Genomic DNA, 17764 nt, shown 5'->3' with positions numbered 1-17764 from the left:
ACTGTAACTCCCTTGCTCTGACTCCATGCACTCCTGGGGTGGAGGTGGAGTTGGGAAGGAGGGAGGGGGTGGGGGAAAAGTTTTCTTAAGATTTATTTTTCTTCTCACTATCCTGCTGTGATTTTCTTAGTAATAAATTCAATTAATATCCTCAAGTTATGTGCAGTTTGCCCATGATGGTATTTGGTGAATGACCTCTTCCAGTTCTCATCTCAACTCCTAAGCCTTTACATTTTCTCTCTCCCATCCACTTGTGATATGAAAATCAAAACATTTCAACGCAAAAGAAGTTTATCATATATTCATATTTATCTCGAAAAAACACACCAGCTTCTAGTTTTATTATACTTGAAATAGTCCAGGTAAAGTTAGGGTCAAAACAAAACCAAGGCATATCAATTTCTGAGTTGTTCTCAGAAAAAACAAATCCTAGCACCCTTCATTCAGAGTCTCCAGCTGCTATTCCTGTGCAAAAGTAAAAGCAGTCTTCACTGTGTTTTGTCTCTTCATTCCAGTTCCCCCATTTCATTCCATTTTGGGCAGAAATCACTGCTACCTAAATCAAATGGTGAATTTCCATCCTGTGTTCTGAGCTCAGCAGAGCCTGCTAGAATGTAACACCCCTCAAAACTCAGCCCTTTCCAAGAGTGCAAACAAAAGGAGATGCATTGAGTAAGAACCAAACTTTGGAATTCTGAAATTAAAAATCCATACAGAAATTGCTTTTTTTTAGGATGGAAGTTTATCTATAATACTGTACAGGCACAATTATTTATCCTGCAGCTATTCAACATATAATCACGTTTTGCCTTAACACTTAGGTAATGAAGGACTTTTATTTATGCAATATATTTGAAGCCAGAATTTCAAAAAACAAGAAAATTTTGTACTCTCATCCAAAATTTCAGTAGATGTTAATCAGAAAGATCAGTGATGTTTTAAATACGGTATTCATGCTGAACAATTTGCTGGTTTATGCCAATCTGACATATCATGGAAGTTACAAATACTTTGATATCCAGAGACTCTGCAGGGCATCTCCAGGTGCTTCTCAACCAAAACAATTCACAGATGTTTGCTCATCTCTCTGCTGAACGTCCTCCTAAATTAGTGGAGGATGATCCTAGAATAAAAATACAGGTACAAATGAAAAAAAAAAGGTAAAGCTAAAGTAAAGCTTCATTTTTGTAAATTATTTGGGGAATTTATATAAGGAAAAGCAAATCAAAAATTAAAAAAACAACCTACACAATTGATGCAAACTTTTCTATTGCCATTTTCATGAATGTAAATGTGCCCCTCTGTATTTCCATAAAAGCATTTTTGCCATATTTCAATTTTAGCTACACAAGTGAATCTCCAAAGCATTATTCTGTATATGAACTGAAGTTAATTGCAATCATATAACCAAATGACATCTATTACTAAAGTTCAATCCACCTACTTTTTTAATAGCATTAATTTCTCCTACATTATTTAGAGATCCTATCAGGTTCATGCACTATTTCACATACTGTATCACTCCCCAGAAATCTCACAATTAAAACAATTGTGATGGAAGACTTTACAAGCTGTAAGCCTTCATTTCTTAAAGTATTTTAATTTTGGTTTCATGAACTCAAAACTACTTGGGATTTGCAGAAAGGTCACATTTATTAGTATGGTCTAAAGGTGCTTTAGAGATGAATTATCTTTTTAATCTAAGTTTAAAATAATATTTCATGGTGATGCAAACTCACCAATAAGGAGAATTAGGCTTGCAAGATGTGATTGCTCAGGGTGCTACATGATCTCATCTGGGTTCTCTTTCCCAAAATGGGCTGGACCATTCAGGGTGCCTTCTGACCAGGGCTGCTCTATGATTCTGTGACTCTGATTCTGTGATTTTATTCATTAATCTGTCCCAGTGCAATTCCTACCCAAATCCACTCCACCCTGCCTTGTGCTGATGTTTATGCAGCTTTTTTGCTAGTTTTATGTTGTACTCAGCAATAACACCCTGGACTAGCTCCCTTTTACTGTGATCAGTGGACATTTAGATGGATGTCTTGAGAGGCAGATCTTTAAGAAATGTGCAGTTGAGACAGAAAATCTGGACATTATCAGATTTAAATCACTGCTAAAATCTAATTCTGGAGTGAAGCAAGAACACATTTTCACAGCAGATACCATCCCACACAAAATACAATCATAAACACCAACATCTTTCATATTTTGCTGAAAGCCTACTTCCAATTCTGAAACACCAATTTTAATTTGGTTCATTTATTGAAGCTGCTATGCTGAAAATCTTTTCAGAAATGCTAGTTTATAATTCTACTTGCCTTGTTGTCTCTGCAGAAGGCCAGAGAGGGTGATGGGCTGCCTGGCCAGAGGCAGCTGTGGGGAAGGTGATGGAAATGGATACAGCTGAGGGGTTCTGAAAACAGAATTAGCCCAGGATCCCCTCTGACTGCTCTGGGATCCAGCTGATGATGGACAAGAGCTGTGTGGTGCTCTCTGCACAGGGGTGGATCTGTCAATGAAATTCATTCATGCATGTGATTGAGGCTACCATTATAACAACACAAAATATTTCAATACTACTTCAATTTGTTGTCTATATATTTTTACTTACTGAATATTTTCACATATTTCAAAAGGCAGACTGGCAAAACAATTATGGAATCAGAGGTGGAAAAGAAGTGCTTTGTTACACACATTCAAATTTCTGCTAGGAAGCTACACTTGGCTTAATGATTATAAAGAACATGAGTTTAATTTTTCTGGAATAGTTCAAAGTTATTGATGTTAATAATTCTCACCATTTAAGACATTTTCAATGTTTAAATGATAAAAACAGAAACACCTGTTGCAGGCTGCATGAAAAGTTCAGGTTATTCAGAGAACAGCCCTTGTGCAGATATTGTGCTTTCACCTCTGATTTTTGTAAGAATGACACAGCAGAGACACTGTTAAACTTCCTGATTATAAAATTACCCCTTTTTATAGGAGTACAATGACTGCAGATGCCAACAGCTACAGAAGCACAGATTATAACTGCACATCTTTGAAAAATGGGATTTCAAAATAAAACTTTCCCCCAAACCCACACATTTATGTAGGTGATAGCACAGTAACACTTCTTCAGATCTAGAATATAACCTGTGAGCAAAGAGATGAATAAAGGCCAGAGGGGGCATTTCCCTGTCTTGTAGGAGATGGTAACCTCTTGAAAAAGTGTTGAATTACCTTGTAGATCCTGTTCCACTACTCTGACTTGGCTTTACCAGAGCTATCTGAGAAGTCCTGTAGGAAACACTCCCTGGTGGAATCAGATTTTTGAAAACAATGTCAATTACCCATTTGACGTAAGAGAAAACTTTGGAAACAAAGATTAGTACTTCAATTGCATGATTTGGGACAAATTCATGATTGATTCATTCAAGAACTAAAAATGGTGCACAATTACAGTAGTCAGTGAGAGAGCTCAGCTGTCACAAAAACATCATATTGCAAATCGTGTTCCAGTTAAACACATGGTGGTTTCTTTCACCTTCTTTCATTTATTAGACTATTATTAGATTATCAAGACAGCTGTGCTGAAGAGCTCCAGTTCTTCAGCTGATCTTTTTTTGCCCCATCCACCTCTGAGAAGGAAACTTTCCTTAGTGCACCATTAAATCATTGTTTCCACTTACCCTTACTTTGGCACATCAACTTTGATTCCCTCAGCCTTGTCCACTGCAAAACTTTACGTGAAAGTTCTGAAATCTGCTGAACATATAACTGTTCTACATAAAATTTTACTGTCTAATAAATATCTATTTATATTTAGACACAATAAAATAAACCACTTAACCTCAGCTCTCTTTATCTTGTTATGCTTAAATTTATAGGCAACCACGGATTTAGGAAGGATCTGAGCATATAAATCAGACATAACATAGAAAAAGCAATTTTTCCTCCTCCATTGGAATTGCATTTGTCTTTGTTTCAGGACACTTACACCATGTAAAAACACAAGAGTGCTAAAAGCTCTTGATGTGGCTGCAGATGGATTCTGTGAAGTGCTGAAGGCAGGTGAAAGCTGCCTGAGCACAGAGTGCTGCAGAAATGCTGAATGTAAAACCAAAATGGGAGAGACACAGACAGCAGGCCTGCAAAGCATCAGGAATTCTGGGGAAGTCCTCACAAACAAACAGCTCTCAGAGAATGCACCAGTTCCAGCAGGCTGTTACTCCTGCCTTATTCACATCTGAGAGTTACCCAAGCTCAGGGTGTGAAGGAATCAAAGAAAGGAGTGGCAGGTAAAATGTCTTCTACCCTATAACAGTGATAAGGTGAAAAGAAACATCACCTTCTGGAAGAAATTCTTGATCTCAACTACCTCATTTCTGTAATTAAATATTTTTGAACTTCCATTTAGTTTCCTCCTTTTTCTTCATCTGATATTTAATATTACATTGTGGGCAATGTTACTCTCTGTTAACCATCAATACACAAAATTAAGAAGCTTAACAGAGGGTCAACAATATATATTGCAAGTGTTCCTGTTCTGTTCAATATAGTTACAGTATTTTCTTTGCAACTGTTGATTCAGCAAAAATTACAAGTAACCATTTCCTGAACAGAAGAGGTAAGTACTAGGAAAACACTTCATACTTCATTTTAACCATTTCCCAGCTGCTGGATTGAAGTGAATTTACCACGTGGTAAATTCCTCACACCTCAACACAATTCATATTTTTTCAGTACATTGCTAATGTATGGAATTTAATTTATTCATCCTCCTAATACAACAGAAATGTTACTCAGTTACAAAGTTTACTTTGACTCACCCATATGTCCATCCTGTGGTGGAGTTATTAGTGATAATCTTGTTGGACCAGTTGGTGTCTCCTGCTAAATGAACAGCAAGTCATTAACCACAGTGTAATAAGCATATTCATTATTAAGACATTTTAAGATATTTTTAAGGTCTACAGAGCCTGCAGATTTCCAGAACTCTCTGCTGTCAGTTTTGTTCATAGCACTAAAATGCAGAAGCTAAGAATTAAGTTACTATTTTTAAAGATCTATGGGCAGGTGGGAAATATTTGTATTTTAGCTTTATTATATAACCTATCACATTCAGTTATCAGACACTCACTTTTCTGTGCTGACATTCCATTTGCAAGCTAGAGCTGTTCCTGGATGTCACCTCTCCTAACCAGGCCCCCAACACCATGAAAAGCTCCTGCCTTCATTCCCCTGTTAACATTATCACTCAAACCCTGCAATTCCCTACTCAGGAATCAGAGTCTAAACGGTGCTTTCACACCACTGACATTTTTGCAATATTGAGATTTTAAGAATTTCCCATTTACTCTGGCATCACAAGTTTAAAAGGCTGTACATGGCATGTGGGGAATATAATTTCAGAAATTAATGCTGTGATTTATTTGCTTTTGGTTTCTTTTGGGGAGCATCTGATTTCTATCCTGCATCAAGCACATCTGAAACCACCATGCACATCAGAATGGTTTTGAATGGGATGGGGATGAATCCTATTTTTTGCAGCATTTACAGAGTAAGAGAAACCACAAGGATATATGTGTGTAACTATACATAAACAAGTATTAAAAAACCCACTTACTTTCCTCATTGGTGAAGGTACAGGATCAATCTCCATTGCCTCCATCCTTGCAAGAAAGGTCAAAGTATGACATTGTAATAAAAATAACATTTTCATTATAAAGACTGAAATCATGTTAGACTCTAATGTTTAATTTGACCAGTAATGGAAAAGCATAATACATAATGCATAAGACACATAAGTATTTAGGACTTATTCCAAAACTCAGTAGCAGTAAGCAAAATCTATTCACTGATTCTGAGCTTTGGTTTAGACATTTACAGAGTAAGTTATTTTATGATTAGCATTGTTATCCTTCTATTTGTCTGAATAAATATGCATATTTATGTATTTTTCACTTGTATACATAAGGGCACTCTGAATCTCTGGGTTTGTTATAGAAAAGGAAGCCACAATCAAAGATATAAAAATATTTTAGCTTGAGTAAGCTGTATATTCATTTTACTTAAAATTAAATGAGCCTTAGTGGAGTGGCTCATCCCATCTATCCTGAGATCACTACAGTGCACATATAGGTGTCTGTACAATAAATTTGTTTTTCTCTATGGTGAATGGAAGTGTCTCACTGATCTACCTATTTGTGCATTCATCTGTGCAGCTTTTCATCCAAAAGTTCTTTGGAATAAGGTGCATCATGCCTTAGATTTCTTTCCAGCAACCACCACCCATACAACTGTAATGTACACTTCAATAGACAAGACTTTCCTCAGCTCTTCCATATTTCAACAGTTTCCAAAAACAAATCACAAAAAAAAAAACCCAAAAAATATTTTAAATTCACTACAAAAAGGTTACTTTCTGTATAAAATATTAGTTAAGGTTTTAATTGCAAATGAAGAAGTTTGTACCCACGTTTCAGAAGTGGAAGGACGACTCGAATGAAGAGAATATGAAGAATAAACATTCTGTTTTCTTGAAGCAACTGAAGTCATGAAGAAATTGAATATTAGAACACAGCTATGTCCAGTGACAGGTATTCCACAGTTAATATTTTAAACCAACACTTCTTACTGGATGGATTTCTGCTTGAACTGGAAAATGGCAGAGCTGTGGTGTTTTCAGGAGGCTTCACACTGAAGGGGAAAGAAGAAACAACAGATACAAACTGGAAGCTGGTTTGATTAGTTAACATGCCTAACTGGTCAGTAAAATATAAAATCAAAGCATTTTTCCATCAGGAGCAGGTTTTAACATGACACTATTTGCCATGAAGCAAAGTAAGAATTTATTTGGTAAATCTATGAGCTTGCTCTCTACATCATAATACCTGCAGTGCTCATTATATACCCAACAATATCAAATTTAGCACAATATTATGGCAAAGTACTTTAGAGAACAACAGATGTTAAAATACAACCATTAACTACAGCTAAGCACAAAATTCATTTAATTTCATGAAATTATGTATTTACCAAACTTTAAGAAATCGAGTTATCAAATGAAATGCTGGCATTTTCATGCTATTCAACAAGAACTTTGCAAAGAATCATAAAAAGGAGGAATATGTTTATTAGGCAAGCAAAGAGAGGCCCTAGGACACTTCTCTCTAGGTAGAACTCAAAAACAAAATCTAAAATTCAGTAAGAACTCTGTAATTGATATAACCAAGATGCTATTCATTTGAGATGCAGAAAATGAATAAAAATATATAAACTGCAATAATCCACCACATCCAGAGTTTCCTTTATACTGGTTTTCTTTCTGTTACATTACACCAAGCAGTCTGGGAGAGCAAAACACAGTATAATGTGCATTTAAGAGTCAAGGGAAAGTCTGTACTAAAAAAACACAGAAAAGGAATAAAGATCAATTAAAGATCAAATCTGCCTAACTAAAATAATGGTGTCATGAACTGGCTTATTAAGGAGATTTAAATAACAGTTTTGGCTTCATGTTGGAAATAAGTAAGATGAAAAGGTGAAGGCATATCATTTATTGAGCACAGGGATAATGAGTGACCTCTTGGCTACCAAATTGAAACATTTGAGAAAAGAGAGTAATTCAAGATGAGACAAGAATTTAATTTTTACTAGAAATAGAAACAATGAGAACCATGTTACAAAACTCTGGTAACTTTATAAATAAGCCAAGATACCAGGAAAGCATCATAGTATTTTCCAGGCTGATGCTATAAAGTCCATTGCAAAATGCACAAATGTGGTTAGGTAACTGCAAATAAAAAATTAAAACTGAGTATCTATGTGATACACTTTATCAAAAGTTAATTTTTTAGAGTTAACTATGGAGTTGTATTGTAAAATAAAAGGCTTTCTTCCTGATAGGATTATTGTGAATAAAATTCATCTGATGTCAGAAATCACTATACATTTATTTCTGTAAAAACACACGAGGAAAGCAAACAAAACACGAATTTTTATTCCTTTATCAATTAAAAGTACTGTTGTCTGATTACATTTACTTTTGTTGCATTGAACCTCTTACCATTGCAGCTGTTGAATTTGTTGTGTTACTTTCTTGAGAGACTCTTCCAGCTTTGCTATCTGTGAGATAATCAGAGATTGGAACAAAGTCTGTTTGTGTGATTGATATCCAGCTTCATTTTCACCCAGCTGGTATTCTAAAATGCTGAAAGGCTGCTTGCTATTGGTTTTAATCTGCAGACATCACTGCAATTGCAGATTGATTGGAGCTGTTATGGCTTTAAAGTGCTTAAAAACAGTTTTCTTTTCTTTTCTTTTGCTTCCTATTTTTCATATCTGATAGAAAAGCTTTGTTATGGTTAATATAGAGTTATCTGCAAAAGCTACCAATAACTGTACAGAATACATTGTTCCCATATTTCTCTTTTCAGATTCAGAATGTATTCAGCTCACTCCATCTATTTGTAGTAAGCCTAAGTGAAAAGTTTTTCTACTCTGTTGAGAGACACAGCCAGAAATATCTCCATTAAAATGTTATGAGCTGGCAAAATGGAAGAATATTAAGGTCAAGAAGACTAGGGCAGCTGCCTAGTATGTGTATTTTTTAGTCTTTCATTATGTGAACATATATTATATTTTATGAAGGATGTAAAAATTTACTCAATAGCCTGAATACTGCATCTGTGTTTTATCCCTCATTTCCATTATGTGACCTTAATCCTTCACACCGTTCGTATTTTGATTTGAAAGCAAATTATGAATTTGCTTGTTAATTTTTCATGCTTCTCAAACTATTATTTGAATCCTTTAATAAAATTAATTTTAACCACCTTACAAGTAGAATATTTTACTAGAAACACTGACCAGAATTAATAGTCCTCACAGACTTTAAACAAGTAAAAACTGGTATTTATAATGATAGTAATGAGTCAATCCTGATAAATTATTCTAAGTATTCACATAAAATATTGTTTCTAAAAATAAACCAAAGGGACAAGGCAAACATAAACAAAAACTGAGACAATCACAATTAGAGTTACCTTTTGTTTGTGGTATTTTAATAAACGCTTACGATATTTTTCTTGAAATTCTGATACCTAAAAATAAATACAGTTATATCAAGCTGCACGTAATTACATTTATGCACCTCAGCAAAGAAGTAATGGAAAATAACAGTATTCAAAGTTTTCTGTCTTTTATAGGCAGTTAACACATCTTTTTTAAATCCTCTTCAAAAAAATCCCAAATAATTCTAAGTTATTGTCACTGATAGAAAAATCTTATAGAGTTAATTTAATCCAATATGACCTACAGTAGAGCTGGCAGATTTATTTCACTGAGGTTATATTTTAACACTATGTTCAATAAAAAGATAAAGACATTAGAAAGCCAGTTGAGCTGCAGTGTTTCTTATTCATCAGTGCTAAGCAAACACATAAAATTAATGGCAACATAAAAAGTAATCTGTCTTACTGGCAATTATAATATGCCTTGTAAAAATCCCCTGTTAATTAAAAAATAATTGTCAGACACACTGTCTGGTGATGTGTAAGCACTTCTTGTGTCCACATGAGGATCATAAACCATGACAAAGTTAAAAGTAAAAATGACAAGGTAGGCAAGACAAGAGCTTGAGGAACAAATTACCACAGGCAGTAACTTCTAATAAATCTTTCTTCTCACATGTAAGAAAACTGCCAGAAAATCTGCAGGAACTGAGACAGCCAAGAAGAAACACTCTGAGAGTATAAACCATAGAGGAGTATCCAGCTTCAATGGATATTTTATTCCCTGTGGAAGGACCTGGGAGGTTCCCACTGAATACTCATCAAAGGATCAGCGTGTCTTTGGAAGAACTGATGAAGAAATGTTCACTTGGAAAGTGATGGCTCTGAGCTGTCTGTACTCAGAAATGAGTTCTTTGGTCTAGGAGAAACTTGAATTTGTCAGTTTAGTGCTCATACCAGTCAAAAAGCAAATCAGATCTTACCAGTAGTTTAAAATGGAATAGAGGACATCATCATTCTCCTTTAATAAATGCATGTTCCTACATCCTGAGTCTGCCCAACATCTAGAAAGGACAGAGTAGGTCTGAAAACAGTTCAGATTAATCAGAGGTGTGCAAGAACTTCAGGAAAAGAATGACCACACAGAATATGAATCTTCAGGGCTGAAAAACAGTTGAAAAAGGGATGCATCAGCAGTCTAAACCTACAGGTTAGCACAGACAGAGTGCATGACAATGGATACTCTTTCCTCCAGAATCAGATTCAAGAGTAAGAAATGAAACAAACAGGTTAAAACCTGAAAAATGAAACAATCATCATCCAGTGAACAACCTGTGGACCTCCCTTCCACAATGAGCCAGATGCTAAAATTCAGGAAACAACCTGACAATTATGTGGGGGAAAACATCCACCAAAGCTTCTGAATGCAGACCAGTCCCACTTGGGGAAATCCCTGTGCCATGAGCTGCTGAAAGCTGGGAGGCTCTTCTGAGGATGTGTCACTACATCCAGCTCTGCTCCCATGCTTTCCTAGCACCCACAGAAGTGACAAGGTACCAGATTAGATAAGAGATTAGAGAAATTGCTCTTACACCTTTTGATGCTGCGACAAGTTCTGAACACACCTCAATGCCTTCACTGCACTTCAATGTGTTCCCAACAGGTTATCTCAGGCTACAGAAGATCCACCTCAGCCTGGAGAGACTGAGCCCTCTTTCTTCCTTCCTTTGGCACACTCTGGAAGTTTGTGTGACTGGAGGTGTGCAGGCTCCCTGCATTTGTTCAGCTTATGGAGTAACTGCTGATCCTGCTGTTAAAAAGTGGGTATGGAAGGACAGAGGAAGAGTTCACATTTACCTTGTGTCCCTTCTACATGTGAGGAGGAGCACTGCTCAGGAAAGGGGCCAAGCTCAGCTTTGGAAAAGTCTCTGAGGCCTGGGGTAGAACAAATGGGAATCCATGACTGTCCGGTTATCTCGGCTGTTTGGAGGGGCCTGGAAGGGCCCGGGGTGGCCTTGGGGCAGCCGCGTATCGAAGGACGAGAAGAGGCTTCAGTTCTTCTTTCGGTTTTTATGTTTATTAATTGTTTATCTAAAAGATTTTCTTTCGGCCCGACAGAGCTCTGCTCAGCAGGCAGCCATGAGCACACTGTGCTGCCCTCCGGGCAGTCACCTATCTTTATACCCATTGTTACGTGTTCAATATTTATCATTTTTCTCCAATACCATTTATTCTTATAACTCGGTGCACTCTCAGTAATAACCAATCCAAAAATGCCACCGTGGCCAAAGAAGATGGAGGAGAAAAGGAAGAAGAAGGAAGGCAGGACACACCCCAATTCCTCTATCTTACTTCTCTAAACCCCCCTGTACAGAAATCCTAAACCCTGTGTCTCACCCTCTAATTAACTGATCCCTTCACCATTCACCCCGGTGAAACCCTCCTGTCCTCATACAGGTGTCGTCTCCTGTGTAGGATCAAAGTCCAGCCACCAGACACTTCTGGAACATTCCAGGACTCCCGGGCCCCCCAAGGGTGCTCTCGGAGGCTCGGCACCTCAGGACTGAGATCCTGAGATCCCACACATGACCACTGCTGGAGGACACAGGTGACATCCCCTGGGGTTTGTTCTGTTGGATCAGGAAGCTCATCCAAAGGCCAGCAAGTCCAGCCCAAGGAGATGAGAAGAGCCAGGCCCAGGGACAATGTACTGCTGGAACTGCTGGAGGGGATGAAACTGCTCCTGGAATGCACAGGGAGAGGGACAAGGACACAGAGTCCCAAAGCCAAGCTGAAGAGATGCAGAAAATGAGTTTATATGCACTCATTTAACCCAGAAGTTCTTGACTGGAAACTAAGCCTGACAAAAGTAATCCTATCTGGAATTCACAGAAAGCAGGAGGAAAATGACCTTGGAATCATTTACTGCATCTACCTGGGAAAAAAAGAGGTGTGTTTTGATTAAACAAAAAAAAAATGAAAAAGAAGAGAGAGCACAGTCAGCTCAGGACTGTGGCCAGCTCAGGTTTTCACTGGGTAACTTTTTATTGCTATAATTAAGGCAACACTATCTGGGCACGTTTAAGCTTCTGGAAGATCTAATTTTTCACTGCATGGCATTGAAAGTGATTTTACACCATTAAAATAAGCAGACTAGTGGTCCTTAGAGAGAGTTTGAAAACATAAGCATTGACCATAATGAATAATTTATGTCTCCTTAAGAACTCAGAAACTGTGGAATGAAGGAAGTTAAGATGGTAATGGGCATACATTCATTTTCAACCATTCACTCATTCACTCTTCCCATTCACATAAAAATCAGTGGGAGTTGCTGATTATTTTACAGAGTTAAAAAGTTTAAAGGCAGATTCACCTGTGATATTTCTTTGGAATATTTCTTGCTTAACACATCTATTGGCATGAACAGTGATTGAATATCAGCACTTGTCTATAAAGAAATGAAAATATACCAAGGTTAGCATTTTTTATTAGCAAGTCATATTAAATAAAGTCTTTTGTAAAAATTGACTAATGAATCTAAATTTAAAAAATGGACAGATTAGACGAGGATAAAGCTGAAATTGAGAATGAGCCGAGTTTTCTTTAATGGCTGTATCAAACACCTGGAAAGCATGGGGATTTTGTTCAATCTATTACCCACACATATACTTACAGTGATGATGACAGTACCTGGGTACAGAGGACACCCAAGGAGGGTGCTGTACCTTGGAACCAACAGTTTGGTTTCCAAGTCCTTTTTCAGAATGGTTCCAGTGCTGACTGGGATCCCTTTGTCCCTCCCTGCCCACTGGGCAGCACAACATTATCCCAGAATAAGGAAAGAGCCTTAACGTAATTGTTGAATTTTTAAAAGATTTTATGACTTGTGTCTTTTTATCAGAGCTGTGCATGCTTTAGGAAAACTGCTTTTCCTTGCTTTCCCCAGCTACTAATTGTTACAGAACTCACAGAAGGTAAGGAATTGTATTTGAGACTTTTTCTGCAATTTTGAGTTTGGTTGACATCAGCCAAACCTTCAAAAATTTCCAGCTGACAGATGGAGAAATGCAGACAAACAGAACAGTTAACCTAACTATGGCATTTCAGGAAAGAAAATAAAAACAATAATATTCTTTCTTGAAAATATATATTATATATATAATATATATATATATCTATATATAATATATATATATATAATATTATATATAATATATAATATATATAATATATATAATAGATATAATAGATATTATATATAATATAATATATATAATATAATAATATATATAATATTAAAATATATAATATTATATGTAATATATATTATATATATATATATATATATATTATTTTCAAGAATGAATAATATTCATTCTTGAAAACTTAAAGAGATTCATAAAAATATATTCAGCTTCTTTAAATGAAATGCATTCATAGGAACCAAGCTCCTGCAATCTATTTAGGGTTCTATCAAAGCAATGATCTTGGTGTAAGTACCTACCAGGTTTCAAAAAAATAAAACCCAACCAGCTTCAGAGTGATATAAAAACTCTTTCAAATAAAGATTTGTGTGACTCTGTTTATATTTTATCTGCTGCATGGAGGAGTAGCAGATGTTCCTTTGATATTCTGAACTACTGAAGAGCCAGATTCTGATTTATTGTAACACTGAACCACGCTCTGGGGAAAAGCAAGTGGGGATCATGAGACACAGGAGGAAGACAGGAAGGTGACAAGAATTACTGTAAAGATGAGAATATTTAATGTGTACATGCTGATTACCCCAACATACAATTTAATTAGGACTTCTAACACATTTATAGGACCTCCTCTCATTGGGAATTCTCCCATAGCATCAAGCTCATAAAGCTCACCAGGTACATTTCCACTCAGGTTCCTGAATTATAGAGCCATGACTTTTTTATATGCATCTTTAATTATCATTCCAATCATTTTATCTGTTCTTAATCAAGGATAAGCAATCATCATTAATGTCTTTTTTAAAGAATATGGTAATTTGCTTCCTTCCAGCCCTCCACAGCAGTGGCAGGTTCTAATGAAACATGTAATATTTTTCTTAGTATCCCAATCATTGCATTTTTAAATTCCTTCTGGGCTTTTGAAGTAAATTATCAACTTCTGCTGAAATGGTGCAATTTAAGACTGATGTAACTTAAAAATTAACATTGCTTGGAGCAAAGTGTTGAACAAGATGACCTTCAGAGGTCCTCAACAACTTAAATTATTCTTTGACTGAAATTAATAACAACATTTGCAGTGACAATACATTGATATTGAAAGCATATTAAAATATGCCCTTTAGAATTTTTATGAAGGGCTTTTGATTTTTTTTCATATTTGATTACTGTGTGCATTTGTCCTTTGTGTTATAATTGCATTTTGTTGTTGTGTTGCCATTTTTTTTAGTAGCATTGTCTTCTTCAATGTGCAAAATTCCTAGTAGGCCTTCCTGTTTAGCTGTATTGAATTTTATTAAATGTTTTTAATATTTCTCTTTTATCCTTATAAGGCACTGGCTCTTAGGTAGGCATCAGTCTACAAAAATATGAATGTGTTCACAAGCTATTTATGAAATCAGCTAAAGAGGAGATTGCTCCTGGGAGAAATGCAAAATTAAAGATTCCTAATGATTAATCAAGAACGGGAATTAAAAGCTCTTAATTCTCCAGTGAATAACAAAAATTCCCAACAATATTTCAAACCCTCTCTTAATCACACAGCCACAAGGAAAATAGTTAAGCTTAAGAGAAAATGGGGAAAAGAACCTAATCCACTTAAAAACACTGCTGAGCCATCAGGCAGGCTTTCAATTCAGTCCACTACATGAAATAATTCATTACAGTTCATTTCTGTGATGCACAAATGCCAAGATCAATAAACATTTTTACACATTTTGAAAGTACTCACTGATGTTACACAGTAACCAGCCATATTTCTTGAAAAGTATAGGATGATTTACAGTCTAGCAGTACCTGAAAACCTAAAGTTTCCATAGGCTTTAATTTACAGGAATATTTACAACAAAAAGCAGAGCTGTCCAGTGCCTAAGTATCTTAGTTTAGCAACCTATTATCAGTAAATATTAATGTCAGAGTTAGCAAAAACAAGAAAGGAAGCACTCTTTAATGCCAATAGTTTAGCTGTTAAGCAAAGCACAGATTAATGTAAGGCAACAAAACTAAAGCTTGATTTACCTCTTTTGAAAGGACTAAGGTTCGACAAGCCCTCCTACAGACCAGACATTCATCTTTTTTGCCTGTAAGGTAAAGACACATTTAAAATATAGATCAAACTGAATATATATTGAATACATTGCAAATATAATGTGATGCCTAAACCTCTTGAGCTTGTGGAAGAAATCTGCAGGTTACACACAAAACATGAATAAACATGAATAAAGAATTTCATTCTGTAACCATTACACTGAGTTGTGCAGGAAAAATGTATGTGAATGTCATCAGGTCTTACTCCTCTAAATAAGCATTCATGTAAATGATTTTATGAATATCATTAGTGTCACAGAATGCAGGTGACTTTTAGTTCCCTTGATTTAAATAGGACTACTTGCCTGCTTTAATTAAATGTATGCTTAAGTGCACTAATGACTTACAGTCAATCTGATATATGGCTTTTTAGACTGGGGCACAGTTGGGTTATCCCAACAAAATATATGAAGCCCAAATGTCAAGAAATTAGTAATTTTGCCTTTTGAATTCCTCCAGTGAGAAAACAATAAAATCACTTTAAAAAACTTTATGACTTAAACTCTTTATCTGCAAACATATTAGAAAATATCTATAGCAAATGCACATTATTTCAATATTTATAATTTGTAATTCTACTAGCTACTGCCGTTCTGAAGATTCTAGGATTCGGTGTTTATAAACATCTTTAAATACATTTTAAACCTCATTACTACTGAATTCACAGTAAAAAGATACATAATCCCTCATATATTTTTCTGCCAAACAATACTAAGAGCGGAGAGGAAAGTGTTCATGTTCTAGGGGCCTGCAAGCTGCAGAGGCTGCATTTTATGGTCCTCTATCCTCAATAGCACCCCGTGAAAATATCTAGTCAAAAGTTTTTAGTTCTGAAATACAGATTGATCATTTTTTCTGTGTGCCCTTACAAAAACCAGGGCATTTAGCACGATGTGAAAGGGGGAAACATTGATACTCGTCTGCTGCATTTTTTTTCCTTTTTTAAAACAACTTCATTATTCCTCTGCCTTTCCCACGTATCTTTGTCCAAGAGCTTCACATGAGTCCCAGAATATGACTCTGGAATTGTACACAACACAAGAGCTTCAAAACATCACCTCCAATTTTCTCTCATGCTGCTGAACGTCTTCAGGAACAATAATCAATAAAACAATAAAACTGAGCCTCAAAACTTATTAAAACGACCTCCAAAACCTACTCTAAACGAATCCTCCGTTTCTTCAATTGCTCTTTCACTAAGGAAAAAACATTATTTTCCCAAAATTTTCCGGAACAAAAAGCCATCTATTTGTGGGGTGTTTTTTTTTACAAAATCATGGATCATAAGCATCCAGAATCCTGTTTTATTAAGCCTCCATCGGATGTGCCCAAGCCTTGCTCTCAAAGCCACATTCACCTGGAAGTGGACACAGTTTTAGTGTTCAAAGCGAATCAACAGCAAGGACTGGAAAGGCTTATCAGTAACATTTGAAAAAGTGCTCAGGGCTTCTTTTTTTTCCACAGCGGGTGAGAAATAGCAATGTTTGGGGTGGATGTATGCAGGCAGCACAGCCCGCGCCGCCGGGCGCGCCCCAGCAGCCATTATTACCTTTCTGCAGGCAAACCTCACAGAAAACGTGGCCGCAGTTGGTGAAGAGGAACCGCGGCGTGGGGGCGCGGGGCTCGCCCAGGCAGGAGTTGCAGAAGACGGGCACGGCCATGGGGCAGCGGGGCAGGCGGGCCCGGCGGCGGCCCGGGGCTGGGGCACAGCCGCTTGGTCCTCACGCCGAGCCCCGCGGGGGCGCCCCCGCCATATCCCGCCCGCTGAGGCGGCCCTGAGGGCAGCGAGGCGCGCGCCCTTCCCGCCGCGGGCGCCTCAGGGCGGCGGAGCTTGGTCCTCACACGCACCCCCAATAAAATTTGGTTTTTCTGGCCTCTCGCTATCAAAGTGGAGCGGTGCCGACACAGGCGGTGCTCTGAGAGACTCGCCGTCCCCAATCGTGGGGAGCAGAGCTGCACCCACAGGGCTCCGGACAGGGGCTTCAGCAGGAGCCCCCCCCCGCTCGCTCCTCTCGGGCCGGCAGATGGAGGGGAAAAAAAAGAAAAGCAGAGAAAATAGTTGTGGATTTCACTCTTTTAAATGCGAGAATCCTGGAAGTTTGTTAATTTGCTATCACAGGTTTGCTGTGGCATCTTCTGCTGTGGAAAAAGCGCAAAACAAGGAGATTTGATGTTCATTTCTTAGACAAAAAAAAGACCCCATCGCTTGCTAGTGTTCCGTGATGAAAATTTTAGGCAGAAAGTCCCCTACAAACTTAGTTGCAGTGCAGGCTATAGCTCTGGGTATGACAGAGCCATAGACTGCAGAGGAAGCTTTTAATTTCACAAAGGCTTCTGCCCCCAAAGTGCTTCCCAAAAGAGCTCTGAGTCAGCTTGTGCCTTATGAAGTTAATTAAAAATCTTGAAGGAGACTGAAAACATTTCCTGAAAGCAAAGATGTTAATGATAATATGATGATGACGATTATTGTTA

General features: G+C 37.1%; 1 protein-coding gene across 1 annotated transcript; it reads right to left on the bottom strand.

The window, feature by feature from the left end:
• Window positions 1–1079: 1079 nt before the first annotated feature.
• RNF212 (ring finger protein 212) lies at window positions 1080–16953 on the bottom strand. The gene is made up of 12 exons (XM_026795725.2): window positions 16842–16953; window positions 15224–15285; window positions 12379–12453; window positions 9039–9095; window positions 8060–8118; window positions 6629–6690; window positions 6470–6539; window positions 5618–5663; window positions 4821–4884; window positions 3232–3304; window positions 2327–2515; window positions 1080–1128 (listed from the first exon to the last, which is right to left on the bottom strand). Exons 1-12 carry the CDS (start codon window positions 16951–16953, stop codon window positions 1080–1082), a joined length of 918 nt encoding a protein of 305 aa, XP_026651526.2.
• Window positions 16954–17764: the final 811 nt, after the last annotated feature.

Source organism: Zonotrichia albicollis, chromosome 5 (assembly GCF_047830755.1).
Source record: "Zonotrichia albicollis isolate bZonAlb1 chromosome 5, bZonAlb1.hap1, whole genome shotgun sequence".
NCBI classification, from domain to species: domain Eukaryota; kingdom Metazoa; phylum Chordata; class Aves; order Passeriformes; family Passerellidae; genus Zonotrichia; species Zonotrichia albicollis.
The sequence above is the reverse complement of the archived record's forward strand: the minus strand, read 5'-3'. Positions and strand labels throughout refer to the sequence as shown.

Coding starts and splice junctions, on each gene's coding strand:
- RNF212 (XM_026795725.2), bottom strand. CDS start 16,953: ATGGCCGTGCCCGTCTTCTGCAACTCCTGCCTGGGCGAGCCCCGCGCC. Junction 3,305..4,820: donor ACCACAGGATGGACATATGG/GTGAGTCAAAGT, acceptor TGATTCCACCAG/GGAGTGTTTCCTACAGGACT. Junction 1,129..2,326: donor GGCCTTCTGCAGAGACAACA/AGGCAAGTAGAA, acceptor CTGTATTTTTAT/TCTAGGATCATCCTCCACTA.